General features: G+C 40.8%; 1 protein-coding gene across 5 annotated transcripts in view; it reads left to right on the top strand.

The window, feature by feature from the left end:
• The window catches only part of LOC128653161 (tapasin-related protein), a 145,479-nt gene that overhangs the window by 50,295 nt on the left and 72,173 nt on the right, over window positions 1-23,011 (top strand). For all 5 annotated transcript variants that reach the window (XM_053706288.1, XM_053706290.1, XM_053706291.1 and 2 more), the window contains exons 5-6: window positions 4,109-4,435; window positions 8,399-8,494. In XM_053706288.1, the coding sequence (XP_053562263.1) occupies window positions 4,109-4,435; window positions 8,399-8,494 (423 nt within the window). The remainder of the gene's footprint in view (window positions 1-4,108; window positions 4,436-8,398; window positions 8,495-23,011) is intronic.

The following is a 23,011-nucleotide window of genomic DNA, read 5'->3' as shown; positions in this document are numbered from 1 at the left end:
GAGTTAGTTGGGTGGTGGGTTTTACTGTTGGGGGTGGTCTTTGTATTTTTTTACAGGGAAAAGAACTGATTTCTTTAGAGCAATGCTCTACAAAAGGCCCTTTTAAGGGCTACTTTTTTTATTGGGGGGGGCTTTTTTATTTTTATAGGGCTATTAGATTAGGTGTAATTGTTTTTATTTTGGATAATTTTGTTTGTTATTTTTCGTAATTTAGTGTTTGTTAATTTCTGTAATTTAGTATTTTTTATTTTTTGTAATTTAATATTTTTTATTTTTTGTAATTTTAGAATTAATTTTTTCGTAGTGTTATGTTTTTTTAATGTCTAATTTAGTTAATTTAATTTGTAGTTATTTTAATTTTAGTCTAATAGTTATGCTAGGTTAATTGTTAGTTTAAACTTAGTTGTTTTTTTTTCACAGGTAAGGTTTTATTTATTTTAAGATAAGGATATTGTAATTTTAATTTAAACTTAGGGGTTGTTAGGTTTAGGGGTTAATAGTTTTATTTAGTGGTGGTGATGTGGGAGGCCAGAGGTATAGGGGTTTATATCTTTATTATAGTGGCGGCGATGTTAAGGTGTGGGGGAATAGCGGTTAATAACTTTATTATAGTGGCGGCGATATCGGGAGCAGCAGATTATGGGTTAATAATTTTATTTCGTTGTTGTCGATGTCGGGGGCGGCAGATTAGGGGTTAATAACTTTATTTAGGTGTCGGCGATGTCGGGGGCAGCAGATTAGGGGTTTAGACTTGGGGTTTATGTTAGGGCGTTAGGTTTAAACTTAAATATTTTTCCCCTATAGACATCAATGGGGTTGCGTTACGGCGATCAGGTGTTAGTTTTTTTCTAACACGCTCTCCCCATTGATGTCTATGGGAAAAGCGTGCACGAGCACGTCAAATCAGCCCTTGGATTTTGTGCGGTATGGAGTTTATCGCCCACCATATAGCACGCACAAGGCGGCTTTTCAAAAACTTGTAATGGCAGCGCTATGGAGGGTGAAATAACGCAACTTTTGTTGCGTTCGTTTCGCACCCTCTATAGCGCAAAACTTGTAATCTAGGTGTATAACGTGGTTTTGGAGACATTTAGCTAATTAGACAAAGAAATTTGAATTCTTACAGTAATTCTGTAGTGCTGTAGTATTCTTGTGTATTTCCCTCTTAGATTACACAAGATAAGGAATAAGAAATGGTCTTATTTATTAGCAGGTAACTTGTGTGTATGGTACATCAGGGAAATTGTAATATGTCCATATATAAAGATAGCTATAACTTGCATGAGAAATGCTATTAATGTTATATGCCTAACAGAAGAAGTGCAGCAGCAACAGTTCTGCAGTCCTTAGTTTCAACTGAAGTTCAACTCCCTGCAGTTGTCAGTACATAGCTGCTTGCTGATGTGATTTGCCTTTTTACAGTTACACTTATAGGGACAGTGAACCTAATTTTTTCTTTCATGATTCAGATAGAGCATGAAATTTTAAGCAACTTTCTAATTTACTCCTATTATCAAATTTTATTCATTCTCTTGCTATCTTTATTTTAAAAGCAGGAATGTAAATCTTACAGCCAGCCCATTTTAGGTTCAGCACCATGGATAGCACTTGCTTATTGGAGGCTTACATCTATACCCACCAATAAGCAAGCATAACGCAGGTTCTCAACCAAAAATGGGCCGGCTCCTATGCATCACATTCCTGCTTTTTAAATAAAGATAGCAAGAGCATGAAATTTTAAGCAACTTTCTAATTTACTCCTATTATCAAATTTTATTCATTCTCTTGCTATCTTTATTTTAAAAGCAGGAATGTAAATCTTAGCAGCCAGCCCATTTTAGGTTCAGCACCATGGATAGCACTTGCTTATTGGAGGCTTACATCTATACCCACCAATAAGCAAGCATAACGCAGGTTCTCAACCAAAAATGGGCCGGCTCCTATGCATCACATTCCTGCTTTTTAAATAAAGATAGCAAGAGAATGAAGAAAAATTGATAATAGGAGTAAATTAGAAACTTGTCTAAAATTGCATCCTCTATCTGAATCATGAAAGATAAAAATTGGGTTTAGTGTCCCTAGTTACATAGGCCACAGTTAATATTCCCAGCATGCTGCCTGCCAGGCTTCTTTTCTACTAGCTGGCACCACATCTACACAGCACACAATCAGTCGCTCATTTACAAAAACAAAAAACAACAGGACTTTAATGTTCAATTAAGCAAGATGTTGTTTTCATCAGCATATCATCATAACTTTTAATTTGATTTCAGGTTAATTTAGTATAATGTTGATTTTGGAAGTGGGATTGATTCACGTTAACGCTTACAAAATTTAGTTTAACTTTAGTGATGCTTTTGAAAGTTAGAATGATCTGAACTTGCATACCTAGTCAAAATATTATTTGTTTCATACAGGTGGTGAGAGTCCACAATCCATTACTCCTGGGAATTACTCTTCTCTACTAGTTGGAGGCAAAGATTCCCAAACCCCAAGAGCCCTATAAAACCCCTCCCACCTCACACATACCTCAGTCTTTACTCTGCCTCTACTGGAGGTGGTTAAAGACTGAAGATGTGCATTTGATTCTTCAGAGAGAGGGGTTTTCAGTCTATATTTAGGCTATGTTTCCCTTCGGAGTACAGTGCTTGTCACAGGGATGTATATGGGGTATGGTTTGTGATTCTTTTTTCACCTCATGGGAAATGTTTCTATAATTTGTTGCAGGGTCTTGTCTTTTGCCTCCCTTTATGGATCTAAAATATACTCCTATTCCATAACCTCTGCTGTTTCAGTAATGGTTTGGCTGTCTGATGCTTATTTGCTGGTGGACGAGTGTCTACTAGTAAGTATTATTTATTAGATGTTTGGTCCTTCTTTGTGTCCTAATAATGCTTCAGAGAGATCTTTGCATTCAGTTTCTGCTGTTTCTTTGGCCTCTTGGTTAAAACTTTTAATTCTCAGGGCTTACTTGGAGGCAGGTCAGCCTCCACCACAACGGATTACTGCTCATTTTACTAGGCCAGTTGCCACTTCTTGGGCTTTCAAAAACTGAGGCTTCAGCTCTGACCAGATTTCAAGGCAGCTACTTGGTCTTCTTTGCATATGTTTACAATATTCTGCCATTTTGATGTTTTTGCTTCTTCTGAAGCAGCCTTTGGTAAGAATTTTCTTCAAGCTGTCTCAGTTTGATTTCTTGCCTGTTAGATTTATTTTAAGTGCCTTCAAAAAAAGAGAATTTTTATTGGGGTCGGTAGTTTAATCTCTCATGTTTTTTAAATTCCTCCCTTCATGTTATTACTACTCGTGCACTTCACAGCTTGGGTATTAGTTCCTAGGAGTAATGGATCATGGACTCTCACCACCTGTATGAAAGAAAACACATTTTATTTCCCCTGCTCCTTTTATGGCTCTTATTCATTTTCTTACGTTATTTGCTTGACTATACGTCAGACTGAGGTATGTGTGAAGTGGGAGGGGTTTTATAGGACTCTTGGGGTTTGGGAATCTTTGCCTCCTCCTATAGGTAGAGAAGAGTAATTACCAGGAGTAATGGATCTTGGACTCTCATCAACATAAAATAAATTAATTTATCAGGTAAGCATACATTATGTTTTTAGAGCTCTGGGTTTTACATCACATCATTGACCTCCAGGCCTGGCATAGACAGACAGACTGACTGCACAGTATACAAATCAGCTAACTTATATGGCCCTAAAAAGTGCATTTGTTGCATTAGAGTATAATGTATTTTATAACACAAATAATAATATCTTATTTTAATATTACAGATGTACAAATTTGAGAATAGAAGAGCCAAGTAATACGTTACACATGATTTTGTTTCCTTTGGGAGATTCTCTCCATATAGAGCTCATATTTATGAACATATCTTACATGCCTATGATTGGCCATGTGTTTAATTCTTCTGTAAATTTCTAAAGGAGGGTCCCATACTCAAATCCTATAAGGTCATTTTTAATGTACCAGAACTTATTCTGCAATAAGTGTTCAAGCATATATTAATTTATCAAATACATTTTTACAAACAAGAATATTCAAATGTAAAAAACAAACAAAAACAAAACATATTGTTGTGTCTCCACAGAAAGCCCTACTGTTACAATAAATGCTGATTCATTATTACTTTCTGAGGGGCTGGAACATAAACTTGTATGTGACGCCTCATATTACTATCCACTTGATGTTAGCATTGAATGGTTACGAGAGCAGCCAAATCAGAAGTTGTTGCCAACTGTATTGAAGAATGTCCTACTGAAAAGCCACAAGCTCCACAGCAATGGTACCTACAGCCTTTCCAGTTTCTTCATGCTCACTGCAGCCCTTCAAGATGATGGTGCTGTGTATACGTGTCGTGTGGAACATGCAAGCTTAAAGCACCCTATAAGGAGAAGTGTGAAAATTAGCGTGCAAAGTAAGTTGTGCCAGTAGATTTAATTTTCCATCTATATAACCAAGCCCTGCACAGTTCTATGTATTTTTTTGTACAAATTTAAAAATTATTTTGCAGCATTCCGATTTAATCTGGTTAACCAACTAGGTAATTATCGCTCCTGCGCGTATTACAAGTTGAAAGTAAATCTTTTTTGGTTGCGCGCTAACCCAATGCGTGCAAAGAGCATAAGTTACAATATTGAGACTGTGTAAACGTACTCTTCCACTGACTTCAAAGGAGAGAGAAAAGTGAAAAAAAAAAACTAACCCAAATCGCCATAAGCACCCTACTCTAATAACTCCTAACCCGCCACATAGCCCACCGCAAAGTCCCTACTACACTATTAACCCCTAAACCGCCACCCCCACATTGCAAAGTAACCTACTACACTATTCACCCTTAAACAGCACCAACCCCCATGACAAAGTAATCAACTACTCTATTAACCCTCTAACCGCTACAACCCCATTGCAAAGTTTTTACTACACTATTAACCCCTTAACCGCCACAACCCTATCGCAAATTAACCCACTACACTATTAGCCCCTTAACTGCCACAACCCCCACCGCAAAGTCCCCACTACACTATTAACCACTAAACCGCCATCCCCCATATTGCAAAGTAACCTACTACACTATTAACACCTAAACCACCACAACCCCTATTGCAAAGTAACCCACTATTAAAATCCACTAACCTTAAACCCCCTAAGTTACCCCAAAACAGATTAACCTTACCTGTAAAAAAAACTACCTTAAAAAAAAAAACTTACCTGAAGAAATAAAAAAACTAACCTTACCTTAAAACTAACAAACCTAACATTACTGAAAAAATACCATTACTAAAAATTAAAAACTACCATTACTAAAAATTAAAAACTACCATTACTAAAAATTAAAAACTACCATTACAAAAAACAACAAACAAATTTACAAAAATAAAGAGTTATGCTAATTCTAAAACCCCACTTAAAAACACCCCAAAATAAAAAACCTATGCTAACATTAAACTACAGAAATAGCTCTTAAAAGGGTCTTTTGTAGGGCATTGCCCTAAAGTGTCAGCTCTTTTTCTTAAAAAAAATCTAAAACTCTACAATTAAACCCCCCCTAAACAAAAAGGCTATCTTAAAAAAAAAAACGACTCTAAAAATTGCCCTGAAAAGGGAATTTGGCTGGGCATTTAGCTCCTTTGCTGCCCATTAAAATAAAATAAAAAATAAAAAAAAACATTCAAAAAAACATTAAACCCCAAAGATGGTACTCACCAAAGATATATCCGGGAGGCAGAGCACCATCTTCACCTTCTCTGCGTCAATCTTCTTATCTTTATCTCTGTGGCGCTCTTCATCCATCTTTTTATCTTCCGTCCCCAGCAACCTCTTTATGCGGTCAACAGCCGCACATTCGGCTAGATTACGAGTTTTGCGTTATGAGTAAAAAAGCAGCGTTAAGGCTCATAACGCTGCTTTTTCACTACCGCTGCTATTACGAGACTTGTAGGTACAGCTGTCCCGCACACTTTTTTGGCCGTACCGCAAATTAACTTACGCAATTTGCGTAAAGTCTATTTTCAATGGGACTTCCATACCTTTTTTTTTTTTAGGCCAAAAAGTGAGCGGTACAGCCTATCCCGCAAGATTCATAATGCATTCTAAAGTCAGTAGTTATGAGTTTTACACTACAAAGCTGTAGCATAAAACTCATAACTAAAGTGCTAAAAAGTACACTAACACCCATAAACTACCTATTAACGCCTAAACTGAGGCCCACCCGCATCGCAAACACTAAAATAAAATTATTAACCGCTAATCTGCCGCTCCCGACATCTCCGCCACTATAATAAACATATTAACCCCTAAACCGCCGTACTCCTGCATCACAAACACTAGTTAAATATTATTAACCCCTAATCTGCCGCCCCTAACATCGCCGCCACCTATCTACATTTATTAACCCCTAATCTGCCGTCCCCATTTATTAACCCCTAAACCTAAGTCTAACCCTAACACACACTAACTTAAATATAATTAAAATAAATCTAAAGAAAAACTACTATTAATAACTAAATAATTCCTATTTAAAACTAAATACTTACCTATAAAATAAACCCTAAGCTAGCTACAATATAACTAATAGTTAACGAATGAAGGTTCCTTTAAGTGACATCATCCAAGATGGCGTCCCTTAGATTCCGATTGGCTGATAGAATTCTATCAGCCAATCGGAATTAAGGTTGAAAAAATCCTATTGGCTGATGCAATCAGCCAATAGGATTGAGCTCACATTCTATTGGCTGATTGGATCAGCCAATAGGATTGAAGTTCAATCCTATTGGCTGATTGCATCAGCCAATAGGATTTTTCAACCTTAATTCCGATTGGCTGATAAAATTCTATCAGCCAGTCGGAATCTAAGGGACGCCATCTTGGATGACGTCACTTAAAGGAACCTTCATTCATCGGGTAGTTGTCGGAAGAAGAGGATGCTCCGCGCCGGATGTCTTGAAGCTGGAGCCGCTCCGCGCCGAATGGATGAAGATAGAAGATGCCGTCTGGATGAAGACTTCTGCCTGCTTAGATGACGACTTCGGCCCCCTTGGATGAGGATGGCTGTCCGGTCTTCGAAAACTGTAAGTGGATCATCTTGGGGTTAGTGTTTTTTTAGTTAGGGTTTTATTTGGGGGGTTGGTTGTGTGGGTGGTGGGTTTTTCTGTTGGGGGGTTGTTTGTATTTTTTTTACAGGTAAAAGAGCTGATTTCTTTGGGGCAATGCCCCGCAAAAGGTCCTTTTAAGGGCTATTGGTAGTTTAGTTTAGGCTAGGGGTTTTTTTTTTATTTTGGGGGGGCTTTTTTTATTTTGATAGGGCTATTAGATTAGGTGTAATTAGTTTAAATATCTTGTAATTTGTTTTTTATTTTGTGTAATTTTGTGGGGGTTTTTTGTAATTTAGGTAATTGTATTTAATTTAGTTAATTGTATTTAATTTAGGTAATTTATTTAATTGTAGTGTAAGGTTAGGTGTTAGTGTAAGACAGGTTAGGTTTTATTTTACAGGTAAATTTGTATTTATTTTAGCTAGGTAGTTAGTAAATAGTTAATAACTATTTAGTAACTATTCTACCTAGTTAAAATAAATACAAACTTGCCTGTATTTTTTTAGATTAGTTTTTTTTATGGGCAGCAGAAGTGCTAAATGCCCAGCCAAATGCCCCTTTCAGGGCAATTTTTAGAGTAGTTTTTTTAGATAGCCTTTTTTGGGGGGAGGGTTAATTGTAGAGTTTTGTAGATTTCTTTGTTAACAAAAAAAGAGCTGACACTTTAGGGCAATGCTCTACAAAAGGCCCTTTTAAAAGCTATTTCTGTAGTTTAGTATTTGTATAGGTTTTTGATTTTGGGGTGTTTTTTTTAAGTGGGGTTTTAGAATAGACATAACATTTTTTTTGTTTGTTTGTTGTTTTATTGTAATGTTAGGTTGTTGTTTTTTTAGTAATGTTAGGTTTGTTAGTTTTAAGATAAGGTTAGGTTTTTAATTTTTTCAGGTTTTTGTTTTTTTTATTTTTATTTTTTAAAGGTACTGTTAATTTTTTTTTTTTACAGGTAAGGTTAGGCTGTTTTGGGGTAACTTAGGGGGTGTTAGGTTAGAGGGTTTAGATGCTAGTGGGTTACTTTGCAATGGGGGGGGTGTGGAAGTTTACGGGTAAATAGAATAGTTTAGTGCAACTGTTTTTTCTGGCCAAAAGTTTGAGCGTTAAATGCGATTGCATTAGAGCGATCACATTTACTTTCAACTTGTAATACTAGCAGAAATTGCTGCTCAACGCCACCCATAGAAAATATGAGGAGCAGTAATATTTCTAGATGAAACACACTTGTTACAGTTTTCCAATACCTTATTCAGTGTACTCAAAGCTAATATAAGTGTTGGTTTGTACATTTGCAGGAGCCACAATTTGGGAATATCATTTATTGATTCTGGGAATAATCGTCACTGCTTTTGTTGGGTTTCTTCTCATTATGCTGAAGTATCTTCAAAACGGTAATGTTTTCTTATTTTATTGAACCATGTGAATTTTTATTTAATTTGAATTGCGTATCTATCATTTAGAAGATAAGAACCATTGCGTCACCATCAACTGAAAGAACACTAGGTATGCCTGGTACAAAATTACAGAAACTTAAAGGCACAGTCTACACCAGAATATGTATTGTTTTAAAATATAGATAATCCCTTTATTACCCATTCCCTAGTTTTGTATAACCAACACCATTATATTAATACTCCTTTTACCTCTGTGATTACCTTGTACAGGGCCTATGAATACCCAAAAACTCCCCTCGCCCATCGGGCGAGTAAATCATAAAACTTACCAGCCCACAAGAAACTTTAGTCGCTCGTGCATATCTGCATGTAGTGTGTATATATCTTATGTAAAAATGCAATATAAATAGTGTTATTGTAATCTCACATGCATTGCAGACAGAGGTCCCAATTTGAATGCTTTGCAAGCTGCTTACTACTTGGGACTAGAGCATTAATAAAAAGGCTTTAACTTTAGAAAATATTTTTCTATCACCAGGTAGAAAAAAACAGGGATATTATCTTTGAAAAACTGTATGTACCGTCTTGACTTATTTTCTTCTAAGGGAAAAAAAAAGAAGATATAATTGAGCTTTTTTTAAATTTTCCTTCAGCATATGTTGGGTTACGATTGACTTAGCATATTTAATTCTGCCACCCTTTAACCTATAGCGCTTTGAGTGGTACTGCATAAATAGGTGAGATAACGAGCATGTTAAAAATACTTTGTTTCCCCCCCTTTCTGCCTGGCTGCCTTTCAACTACTAGCGCGACTGTCAGTGCCGCGCCAGCAGATTTAACTGGGTGCATGGAGATGATATGTTCTCTACTAATTGGTAAAGTCAGTTTTTGGAGCATTAATAGCATCCAGAAAAATTGTGCACTGCTCTATATTATGGTAGGCAGCTTGATCGTGTACATTGTGCTGAAGTACTGCAGAGGACCCTGGAGTACGTCAGCATAATGTACGTGAGCAAGCTGCCTACCATAACTATATAGTCACTTAAACCCATACTTCATTCATACACACACACGGAGAAGAAACACTCACCGCTCTAGCAGGATGTCTTCCCGCGCAGATAACCTTAGGGGTGGGAAGTAGCAACTGACAAGGAAGAGACCAAGAGCCATGGAGATAAGGGGAGGTCTTTGAATGCATTAAACAGAAAGAACCTCCCCTTTCTTCCCTCCATTCCCGTGTGTGCGCATATGTGGAAGGCAATTTGACATTTTTTTTACTTGCTTCTTTATATCTCACTTAAAATGTCAGGTCGCCGTTCGGGCTGGTAACTTAAAAATTTTACTTGCCCGCAAGAATTTTTACTCGCCATTGGCGACCGGACCGGTCTATTCATATTCCCTGCTTGTATCTAAGCCTCTGCAGACTGCCCCCTTATTTCAGTTCTTTTGACAGACTTGCATTTTAGCCAATCAGTGCTGGCTCCTCTGAACGCCACGTGCATGAGCACAGTGTTATCTATATGAAACTCATAAACTAACACCCTCTAGTGGTGAAAAACTGTCAAAATGCCCTGAGATGTGAGGCAGCCTTCAAGGGTTTAGAAATTAGCATATGAACCTCCTAGGTTTAGCTTTCAACTAAGAATACCAAGAGAACAAAGTACAATTGGTGATAGATGTAAATTTGAAAATTGTTTAAAATTACATACCCTATCTAAACAATGAAAGTTTGTTTTGGACTAGACTTTCCCTTTAATGCAGTGGGGGAAAAATTAAGAGAATTGCAACATATCTTACAAAGTCTCAAAACTCTAGAATCCATAGCTAGGGTTGCATGACACTGATATCAAATTTGTACTATAAATGCTATGTAATCCGCCAGATTATCATTATTACAGTGATAATCACTGGACACTAATAAGAATGTGAAACCCCTTACTTGAATTGTGGAGCCTCACTCTTTCAAATGAGGAGTCTTATGACATATTTCTATGTTGAAAGAATAATAAATACCTGGCAGCTGGTTGAACACATAGCCACTTATTTGAAAGAGCAGGATTTATGCTTTTATGTTTGTGTATGTTTTGTGGGGGTAACATAGGGGATATCCCACCCCCCTTATGTTGATCCATATGCAGTCTGACCTTTCCCAGCTGTAGTGGAGGGTGCCATGATCCATATTGGAAGAAGAACCCCTGAGAGAACACCATGCTGTCATCCTCTGTACTTTGAGCTTAGTGAGAAAGACCACCAATGTGGCATCCTTCAAATTCAAGTGAATAAACAACCCTTTGTGTCATTATGTGCTCAATTTATCAAGCTACAGAGCTCCTGCATTGCAGAGTTGCATAAGTGAGCCTGCTGCCGATAGCTAAAAAGCAGCGGTCATCATACAGCCCCTATTCCATAACATCTCTGCCAGCTCTGAGCTGGTGGTTTAAAATCCCCCCAGATTAGTCTGACTGGTGTAATTGACACCCCTGCTCTTGCATGATTGGTTGTGACAGAGCAGTGGAGGTGTTGCACAAGTACATGCTTCCCACTATCAACAGTCACAGGCAAACAGATTCCCAGAACCCTGTTTGCCCGCACTTTAATAAATGGTTCCCTAATGTGTATTGCACTTACAAGTTTATAATATACAATTTAGAGCTAGATTACGAGCTCTAGAAGTAAGCTTTTTGAGCGTGTCAGGTTGTTCTTATATTATGAGTTGAAAGTGCGCTAACCTGAAGAGCGTAAAAAGCCAAACTTAGAATATGGAGTTCTCAACAACATATTCCCCCATACTTGCACAAACTTGATGGCATATTCTTATGTGTGCTAACCTGACATGAAACAATGAATATTTCACATTCCAATGTTCTTCACTTAGAAAAATATGTTCTATTAATTCATAAATATATATATATATATATATATATATATATGTTTAATGAGTACCTATATATATAGAATATATATACAGGGAGTGCAGAATTATTAGGCAAATGAGTATTTTGACCACATCATCCTCTTTATGCATGTTGTCTTACTCCAAGCTGTATAGGCTCGAAAGCCTACTACCAATTAAGCATATTAGGTGATGTGCATCTCTGTAATGAGAAGGGGTGTGGTCTAATGACATCAACACCCTATATCAGGTGTGCATAATTATTAGGCAACTTCCTTTCCTTTGGCAAAATGGGTCAAGGACTTGACAGGCTCAGAAAAGTCAAAAATAGTGAGATATCTTGCAGAGGGATGCAGCACTCTTAAAATTGCAAAGCTTCTGAAGCGTGATCATCGAACAATCAAGCGTTTCATTCAAAATAGTCAACAGGGTCGCAAGAAGCGCGTGGAAAAACCAAGGCGCAAAATAACTGCCCATGAACTGAGAAAAGTCAAGCGTGCAGCTGCCAAGATGCCACTTGCCACCAGTTTGGCCATATTTCAGAGCTGCAACATCACTGGAGTGCCCAAAAGCACAAGGTGTGCAATACTCAGAGACATGGCCAAGGTAAGAAAGGCTGAAAGACGACCACCACTGAACAAGACACACAAGCTGAAACGTCAAGACTGGGCCAAGAAATATCTCAAGACTGATTTTTCTAAGGTTTTATGGACTGATGAAATGAGAGTGAGTCTTGATGGGCCAGATGGATGGGCCCGTGGCTGGATTGGTAAAGGGCAGAGAGCTCCAGTCCGACTCAGACGCCAGCAAGGTAGAGGTGTAGTACTGGTTTGGGCTGGTATCATCAAAGATGAGCTTGTGGGGCCTTTTCGGGTTGAGGATGGAGTCAAGCTCAACTCCCAGTCCTACTGCCAGTTTCTGGAAGACACCTTCTTCAAGCAGTGGTACAGGAAGAAGTCTGCATCCTTCAAGAAAAACATGATTTTCATGCAGGACAATGCTCCATCACACGCGTCCAAGTACTCCACAGCGTGGCTGGCAAGAAAGGGTATAAAAGAAGAAAATCTAATGACATGGCCTCCTTGTTCACCTGATCTGAACCCCATTGAAAACCTGTGGTCCATCATCAAATGTGAGATTTACAAGGAGGGAAAACAGTACACCTCTCTGAACAGTGTCTGGGAGGCTGTGGTTGCTGCTGCACGCAATGTTGATGGTGAACAGATCAAAACACTGACAGAATCCATGGATGGCAGGCTTTTGAGTGTCCTTGCAAAGAAAGGTGGCTATATTGGTCACTGATTTGTTTTTGTTTTGTTTTTGAATGTCAGAAATGTATATTTGTGAATGTTGAGATGTTATATTGGTTTCACTGGTAAAAAATAAATAATTGAAATGGGTATATATTTGTTTTTTGTTAAGTTGCCTAATAATTATGCACAGTAATAGTCACCTGCACACACAGATATCCCCCTAAAATAGCTAAAACTAAAAACAAACTAAAAACTACTTCCAAAAATATTCAGCTTTGATATTAATTAGTTTTTTGGGTTCATTGAGAACATGGTTGTTGTTCAATAATAAAATTAATCCTCAAAAATACAACTTGCCTAATAATTCTGCACTCCCTGTGTGTATATATATATATATATATATATATATATATATATATAGGTACAAAAACATTTTATATAGATAGATAGATAACAAGAGTAATACATTGAGCAATGATACTTTTTTATTGGACTAACTATCTGGATAGTTAGTCCAATAAAAAAGTATCATTGCTCAATGCAATACTCTTATAATTTTGATATCTAAATCTCTGGACCAACACGGCTACTCCAATCAAAGTATATATATATTTATTTATGAATCAATAGAACATATATAAATATATATATATATATATATATATATACGTATATATACAATATATATATATTATAGATGATTATATATAGGTATAGATATATACAGATATACATATATATATTTATATATATATATATATATATATATATATATATATATATATAGGAATATCTATATATCTATATCTATATCTAAGTACTTAGAACATATTCTGCTATGTGCAGAACATAGGAATGGGAACTATTTACAGTAAATAAATTGTTAAAACCTTTAAAAATGAATATTGCATAAAAATGTTTTTACATGTTTTCATCTACTTAACTGCAAAGGGCTCCAATGCACATATATATATATAAAATACACACATACACGTTGCAGTAACATGGCATTGTTCCTTTTCGTTTCAGTGAATACAGCTACATATTTGTTTGTTTGTTTTTCCATCTAAAGGGGAGGAGAGTCCATGGCTTCATTCATTACTATTGGGAATTAAGAACCTGGCCACCAGGAGGAGGCAAAGACACCCCAGACAAAGACTTAAATACCTCCCCCACTCCCCTCATCTCCCAGTCATTTTTTGCCTTTCGTCACAGGAGGATGGAAGAGAGGTGCCAAAGTTTTGGAGGTCTCTAATGGGGCGTACAACTCTTCGCTATGAGACAGGAGTTTCAGTAGGCCTTACAAGCTTCTCAGTTGAGGGCCAGGGTGAAAGTTAGAGTCCGGAGATGCAGGGATGGCTCTTCTCTGCGACACCATCCCAAATCATATTAACAGCTCCTTCAGCAATCGGCGTTGACGAGTTTTGCATACTGCTTTTCTTTTAAGTCCATGTCAGGAGCGATGCTAAGACCTGTCACACTTGAAGGGCCGTGTTCCTGTTTCACAGCACTGATTTTGGTAAGATTGTTTAATTTTTTATTATATAATGATAACACAGAAGATAGGGCTACAGTGTGGCGCATTTTGATCTTATGAATTGAGGGTTAATATTCCTGGTAAGGGGATTATGGAACATGGGAGGGTTTATACATGATATTGGCTATTGTGTAATTGCTGCGTTATGTGCGGGACGAGACTCTGGCAATTTTGTGGAACTGTCAGGTTCTTAACCGGAAGTTTTTGCACTGCAATTTTTTGGCGCGTTTTTCTCTTTTAGGCCGGGGTGGTTCTGCGAGACTCATGAACTTCCGGTCTGATCTGCGACAGAGGAGACGAAAGCGGTTTCCGTAGTCCGGGTCATAGGAGGTGGTGAGTGCCCCGGCCATTGCCGGTTATAAAGGTGCCTGTTCTTTATCTTTTGTTAATTAAAGTAAAGCTATGGAGGATTCTGACGTGTTGGAGGGTACTCCCTCCTTAACTAAGTCTTATACCTGTGTTTTTTGTGAGGTTTCGGTTGACCAGCCTGCGCAACTATGTTCCACATGCCTTGAAAAAACTACAACTTCTAAAAATAAAGGGATGTCTAGTACTACTGAGCCGTCCACCTCTGAGGGTTCTCCGTCCCGTGAAGTGCGTTCCCTGGTTGTGTCCCCTATCCCACATGCAGCGCCCCAGGGTCCGACTGTTACCCCTTCAGGGGGAGATTTGTTGGCCGCAAGACTTTGCGGATCAACTTCAAGCGGCAGTTTCTAAAATGATCAATGCTTTACCACATTCTGCTAAGCGCAAACGTAGAGCCTTTCAGGGAGGCTCGGCCCAGGATTCATCTACGTCGGAAGCTCCTGCGAAGTGGTACGACGATGAGGCCCACTCCGACGCTTCGGAGGGGGTCCCTTCTGGGTCGGAGTCCATGTCATCTAAACCTCCAGCAGAGGAGGAGCCTGGCTATAGGTTTAAGATGGAGAATTTGCGCTTTTTGCTGAAGCAAGTTCTTGCTAGATAAGGTTATGAGGACAGGGTGGTGCCCCAAACCTTCCCGGTTCCTGTAAAGATGGCAAATATTATCAAGAATGAATGGGAGAGATTAGGTTCCTCCTTTTCCCCTTCTTCTAATTTTAAAAAGCTTTTCCCCGTTCCGGAGGCTCAGCTTCAGCTGTGGGGGACCATTCCAAAGGTGGATGGAGCTATCTCCATGCTTGCTAAGACTACGACTATTCATGCGTCATATTGGTGCGATGCTCTGTGCAAGATAATTGAAGGCGAGCCTTTTTTCGAAGAGGTGCAGAAAAAGATTAAGGCTCTGAAGGTAGCCAATTCTTTTATTTGCAACGTCAATATGCAGATTATCCACCTGAACGCTAAGGTGTCCGGTTTTTCAGTTTTAGCATGCAGGGCTCTGTTGCTAAAATCGTGGTCGGCGGACATGACTTCTAAGCTGAGGTTACTGTCCTTACCTTTTCAGGGTAAGATCCTGTTCGGTCCAGGCCTGGACTCGATTATATCCATGGTTACGGAAGGCAAGGGCGCCTTCCTTCCCCAGGATAAGAAGGCTAAACCTAACAGTTCTAATTTTTGTCTCTTTCGCACGGACAAGGCCCAACGCCAGCAGCCCGCCGCAAAGTTTGATCAGCCCAAGGGAGCCTGGAAGCCTGCTGAGACAAAATCGGCATGAAGGGACGGCCCCCGACAGGTCTGCGGACCGAGTAGGGGGCAGATTATCTCTATTCTCCGATGCCTGGTTGCGGGATGTTTAGGACCCTTGGGTTCTGGAGGTGGTCACCCAGGGTTACAGGATAGGGTTCTGGTCCCTTCCGCCCAGGGGCAGATTCCTTGTTTCAAACCTGTCATCAAGGCCGGAAAAGAGAGAGGCCTTTCTAGAATGTGTGAGAGATCTCTCATCTTTAGGTGTTATTGTACCAGTATATATACAAGAATAGGGGAGTCAGGCCGTAGAAATACACCAGGTATAGTAATTAACCTGGTTAAAACCTCATGTATAGGATTAGAATGCAGACCCTTTAAATATTATAACACTATTAATCAAAGAAAGAATGTGTAGTGTCAAAAATAAATAACTACACGAAAGACAGGGATTTCAGCATTCAATTTTTATTTTTGGGTCATAATGCCCAACTAAACATAAATGTCTAGAGAAATTCAACAGTGCAGTATTGTTCATACAAACATGTGACAGGTTAGCAACCAAATAAATAAATGAATAGCCTATAGCTATGCACAGGAGCTGTTCCAAAACAGTACAATGGATGCGTATGCTTGGTATCTTGAAACTGAAGTCTGAGACCTAAGCCTATTTATGTACTAAAACTTTTTCTATTAAAGTACAGAATAACCTATACCGCAAACAACACCTCCACCAGAGGTTGGCATGCAATAAATTGCACAAATCGGCCAACTTAGTGTACCATGAGGATCTATATATAGTGAATAGAGCACAGTAATGTCATAGAGTTTGCAAATTCAGATAATTCAACCAAAAATTACATTAGGTCATAACAAAATAAATACATAAATAGAGCATGCTCTAAAAGGTAGGTTTGGACCGGAAGGTACATAACAACACCATTTCAGAGGGCACCACTATTTATCATAGTATCTGGTGTCATGAAAAATAATAATAATTAGGATCTATGGTCCAAAAAATACCAATATTAAGTTGCAAATATGAATAAAGAGGATACAAAAATTGTATGACATGCAGTAGCACAGTATATTTAAGTACTCCTGTCTTGGAAGCTACTGTGAGTTGTATCTTATGCTTTTCCAATTTGCCAGAATACCTTTCATTAATACCGTCCATATGAAACAGAATGAATGCTTCTAACAAACGAGCCATATAGTTACGTGTGCAGAGGGGTAAACGTATTCCATCCCTCCGTTCCAATAGCACACGGCATGAATAGCACAAAGTTCCAGGCTTCCGAAAGGTAAAACTGGTGTATCTTAATTTAAACCGCCAACTTTTGTTTCCTTCAGGTGCAACAAAGTATCAAACTTGTTTGTCTCAAGGCCAAGCCATCCGCTCCAATTACGTCACTTGCCGACGCACGTTTCACCCACCACGTGACCACAGCGTCATGATACACCAGTTTTACCTTTCGGAAGCCTGGAGTTTTGTGCTATTCATGCCGTGTGCTATTGGAACGGAGGGATGGAATACCTTTACCCCTCTGCACACGTAACTATATGGCTCGTTTGTTAGAAGCATTCATTCTGTTTCATATGGACGGTATTAATGAAAGGTATTCTGGCAAATTGGAAAAGCATAAGATACGACTCACAGTAGCTCCCAAGACAGGAGTACTTTAATATACTGTGCTACTGCATGTCATACAATTTTTGTATCCTCTTTATTCATATTTGCAACTTAATATTGGTATTTTTTGGACCTTGGAGTGGGGGACCTAACATAGATCCTAATTATTATTATTTTTCATGACACCAGATACTATGATAAATAGTGGTGCCCTCTGAAATGGTGTTGTTATGTGCCTTCCGGTCCAAACCTACCTTTTAGAGCATGCTCTATTTATGTATTTATTTTGTTATGACCTAATGTAATTTTTGGTTGAATTATCTGAATTTGCAAACTCTATGACATTACTGTGCTCTATTCACTATATATAGAGGTGTGTCACACAAACATAGATCCTCATGGTACACTAAGTTGGCCGATTTGTAAAATTTATTGCATGCCAATCTCTGGTGGAGGTGTTGTTTGCGGTATAGGTTATTCTGTACTTTAATAGAAAAAGTTTTAGTACATAAATAGGCTTAGGTCTCAGACTTCAGTTTCAAGATACCAAGCATACGCATCCATTGTACTGTTTTGGAACAGCTCCTGTGCATAGCTATAGGCTATTCATTTATTTATTTGGTTGCTAACCTGTCACATGTTTGTATGAACAATACTGCACTGTTGAATTTCTCTAGACATTTATGTTTAGTTGGGCATTATGACCCAAAAATAAAAATTGAATGCTGAAATCCCTGTCTTTCGTGTAGTTATTTATTTTTGACACTACACATTCTTTCTTTGATTAATAGTGTTATTGTACCAGTACCCCATGCCGAAAGGGCTCCAGGGTGCTATTCAAATCTGTTTGTGGTTCCAAAGAAGGAGGGCACGTTCCGCCCGATTCTGGACCTAAAGTGTTTAAACAAGTTCCTGTTCATTCCATCGTTCAAAATGGAAACGATCAGGTCCATTTTGCCCCTAGTTCAAGAGGGGCAGTTCATGATCACGATAGACTTGAAGGATGCCTACATGCATGTTCCAATTCACAAGGACCACTTCAAGTTTCTCAGATTTGCGTTTCTTGACCGACACTTTCAATTTGTGGCCCTTCCCTTCGGTCTGGTAACGGCCCAGAAAGACTTCACAAAGGTTCTCGGGGGCCTGCTTGCAGTGGCCAGATCCAGGGGTATTGCAGTGGCACCCTACCTGGACGACATCCTGGTTCAGGCGCCGTCCTTCCATCTGGCAGAAGTCAACTCAAGGGCTCTGCTTCTGTTACTCCAATCTCACGGTTGGAAGATCAACTCAGGAAAGAGCTCCCTGGTTCCCAGCACCAGGGTGGAGTTTCTGGGCATGATCATAGACTTCGTGTCCATGAAGATTTTTCTTAAAGATCAGCGACGCAGGAAGATTGCGTCCGCCTGTCTTGCCCTTCAGTCCTCAGAGAGTCCCTCGGTGGCTCAGTGTATGGAGGTGATTGGGCTCATGGTCTCCAGCATTGAAGTCATTCCTTTCGCCAGATTTCTTTTCAGAACTCTTCAACTGTGCATGTTGTGGCAAACCTAGCCACTTCTGGACTATAACGTAAGAAAGGTTGTCTATAGGCTGTATATTGTGCTATGTAAATGTGACAGACCCTTCTGTCAGCACTGAAAGAGTTAACTGTGTTCAGTTTTAGCCTCAGCTATTGTGCACTGTCATTAATGTTATTGATACAGTCCATTGTTTAATCAACCTCAGAGAGCAGACCCTAGATGATAAGGAAAGCCAAGTGTGTGTCTGTGTTTAAATTGTTATCAGCTTGAGCAAGGTATTCTATTGTATCATGTAAAAGGGCGTGTTCCCTCCATCTAATGTACAACATTCTTTCAACCCCCCTTCTGGGGGGGGTCAGACCTGCATAAATACTGGGCATATGAGCCTTAATAAAATACATTCTGTTTTAAACCTGAAAACTGGCTGGGTTGTGAATTGCTGATTCCCTATGCAGGACATTGTTCCCTGGTGTTAACCCTTGGTATCCGGTTGGTACCGTTACAATTGGTGGCAAGCGACGGAATGAACCTTATCGCCCAGAAGAGCAACTACACAAGCCAGTAACCTCAGGAAGAGGGGGATTACTACAATACTGACTAAGATGGAAGGAGTACCAGGGACCGAAGTGAATGGAGATGGATTATTCTAAGCTAAAGAGACAAACGTAAAAGGAACTGCTAGAAGCCAGGGGAAAGATAGGCAGCAGCAAACCCAAGGCTATATTAATTGCTGAGCTGATGGAGGGAGACAGAGCTCGCAGCGCTACGCCTCCAGCAGCCATGGAGGAGACCCTATACCAGAGGGAAATGAGGACCAGGCTGGAATTTTTACCCCAACCTGTACCACGGGATATGCTATCCGTGGTAATGGCAGATGTGCAGGAGTACGTGATGGCACACAGTCCGCGGAATGCATCCTCCCGAGCAGAATCCATTTTGGACGCACTCAGCAACCCAGTAAGACCCAAAATCCCATACCATGCATTTAAAATGTTTTGTGAGGAGAAGGATGAGATTGATGGGTATTTACAGGATTTTGAGAGACTGTGCGAGTTACATGATTTGGAGCAGTCCGTATGGGTGCCGGTGCTAGCAGGCAAGCTAGCCGGTAGGGCAGCGGAAGCGTATCGCGCTGTACCCAGGGAGGACAGCAAGGATTACGCTAAAGTGAAGAGAGCGATCTTGGAAAGATATGCCATTACCTCAGAGGCATACCGGCGCAAGTTTAGAGGCCTGCGCAAGCCAGAAAGAGATTCCCATGCAGAGTGGGCCCACAAGCTGGATCAAGCATCTCAGGGGTGGATACAGGCCAGCCAAGCTACCACCATGGAAGAATTGCGACAACTGATGCTGTTGGAGCAATTCTTTAACGGCTTGTCCCCAGAAGCCCAAGAATGGGTGAGAGATCGAAAACCCCTCACCTTAACCGAAGCAGCCAGATTAGCAGACCAGCATTTTGATGCCAGGAGGCACCATGGACTACAGCCTAACAACGGACGGGCTAATATACAATGCCACACCTGCAAGCAGTGGGGACATATGGCACGTGAGTGCACCCAAAATCGGAGCAGACAAGCTTGGAACCAGGTCAGACAGAACCTGGCCCCAAGGGCGGCTGCTCACCATTACCAAACGGAGCCAGCCGCTCATGAGGTGTTGAGCACCCAAGCCGAGGAACCCCTGGGAATTCTGCATGAGGTGATGTCGGTCCAGGGACTTCGGGATTCGGGAGCTACTTTAACCCTGATAGCTCCCCATTTGGTGCCGGATACAGCACCCACTGGCGGATCCGTGGCAGTACGAGGGGCAGGGGGAGCAGTATACCGATTGCCCACTGCTAGAGTGGAGTACAGACCCCCAGTCACCCCAGCAGCTGCCAGTTACCAACCCCCGGCGCACCGCTATACCACACGGCCTCCGGCCACGAACTACCCTCAGAGAGCCCGGTTCAATTCGCGGGGCTACTCACAACCTATTCGGTGCTTTGGATGTAAGCAACTAGGGCACAAAAGACCAGAGTGTCCCCTAAACGCAGCGAATCAAGCACAGTCCTGGAGAAGACCCGCTGGCGGAATCCCACATAATCCTCAGCCTGTGGCCCGCTACGTAGAGGCGCCAGAATGCTGGGGCAGCCTACATGAAGCAGACCCCGTGCAAGCTGCCCACCGGAATAACCGGCAACGGGTTAAAGTGAATGGGAAGGAGGTCAGTTGTCTACGGGATACTGGTGCTACCATGACCTTGCTTCAAGAGAACTTGGTGCCTGAGAAACAGCACACTGGAGACACTGTGGCTGTGAGGGTAGCAGGGGGCACTGTGTTCCGCCTACCTGTTGCCAGGGTACATTTGGATTGGGGAGTGGGCGCTAGACTTGTGAATGTGGGGGTCAAGAAGGACTTACCTGCTGATGTTCTCCTTGGAAATGACTTGGCACCTCTTGTTTCTGCCTATGCTCCCATGGATCCCGCTGATGTTAACCCTGTGACTACCCAAGCCCAGTCCCTCCGGGAAGAGACGCTTCCATGTTTGGGGTGGGGGCAGTACTGAGCCAAGTTGGAGCAGATGGCGGAGAACACCCCGTAGCTTACTTGAGCCGAAAGTTGTTGCCCCGGACATCCCCAAGCCGATCCGTTGGGATCAGACTGTGTATGCCGGCTTGGTTCTGGGGGAGCATTGTGGCAAACCTAGCCACTTCTGGACTATAACGTAAGAAAGGTTGTCTATAGGCTGTATATTGTGCTATGTAGATGTGACAGACCCTTCTGTCAGCACTGAAAGAGTTAACTGTGTTCAGTTTTAGCCTCAGCTATTGTGCACTGTCATTAATGTTATTGATACAGTCCATTGTTTAATCAACCTCAGAGAGCAGACCCTAGATGATAAGGAAAGCCAAGTGTGTGTCTGTGTTTAAATTGTTATCAGCTTGAGCAAGGTATTCTATTGTATCATGTAAAAGGGCGTGTTCCCTCCATCTAATGTACAACATTCTTTCAACCCCCCTTCTGGGGGGGGTCAGACCTGCATAAATACTGGGCATATGAGCCTTAATAAAATACATTCTGTTTTAAACCTGAAAACTGGCTGGGTTGTGAATTGCTGATTCCCTATGCAGGACATTGTTCCCTGGTGTTAACCCTTGGTATCCGGTTGGTACCGTTACAATTGGTGGCAAGCGACGGAATGAACCTTATCGCCCAGAAGAGCAACTACACAAGCCAGTAACCTCAGGAAGAGGGGGATTACTACAATACTGACTAAGATGGAAGGAGTACCAGGGACCGAAGTGAATGGAGATGGATTATTCTAAGCTAAAGAGACAAACGTAAAAGGAACTGCTAGAAGCCAGGGGAAAGATAGGCAGCAGCAAACCCAAGGCTATATTAATTGCTGAGCTGATGGAGGGAGACAGAGCTCGCAGCGCTACGCCTCCAGCAGCCATGGAGGAGACCCTATACCAGAGGGAAATGAGGACCAGGCTGGAATTTTATCCGGTTGGTACCGTTACACATGTTGAGGCAGTGGAACGGCGATCATTCCGATCTGTCACAGCTGATATCCATGGATGCGCGGATTAGGACTTTCCTCTCTTGATGGATTCATCCGGTCCAGTTGTCCATGGGGCCAGCCTTCCTCAGACCGTCCTGGGAAATTGTGACCACGGACGCAAGTCTAGCGGGATGGGGAGCTGTTTGGGGTGCCAGGGTGGCACAGGAGAAATGGTCTCAGCTGGAGTCTCTCCTTCCAATAAATATCCTGGAACTACGAGCGATCTACAATGCTCTGAAGGAGTGGCCCCATCAGGGAGAGTTCAACTTCATCAGGTTTCAGATGGACAACATACATACATCAACCACCAGGGGGGTACGAGGAGCTCCCTTGCAATGAGGGAGGTGTCTTGGATTCTGGACTGGGCAGAGGCCCACAGCTGTTTGCTCTCAGCAATCCACATCCCCGGAGTGGACAACTGGGAAGCAGATTTTCTCAGCAGGCAAACATTTCATCCGGGGGAATGGTCTCTTCACCCCGAGGTGTTTGCGGAGGTTTGTCTCAGATGGGGGACGTCAGAGATAGATCTC

Source organism: Bombina bombina, chromosome 3 (genome assembly GCF_027579735.1).
Source record: "Bombina bombina isolate aBomBom1 chromosome 3, aBomBom1.pri, whole genome shotgun sequence".
Lineage (NCBI taxonomy): Eukaryota > Metazoa > Chordata > Amphibia > Anura > Bombinatoridae > Bombina > Bombina bombina.
The sequence above is the reverse complement of the archived record's forward strand: the minus strand, read 5'-3'. Positions and strand labels throughout refer to the sequence as shown.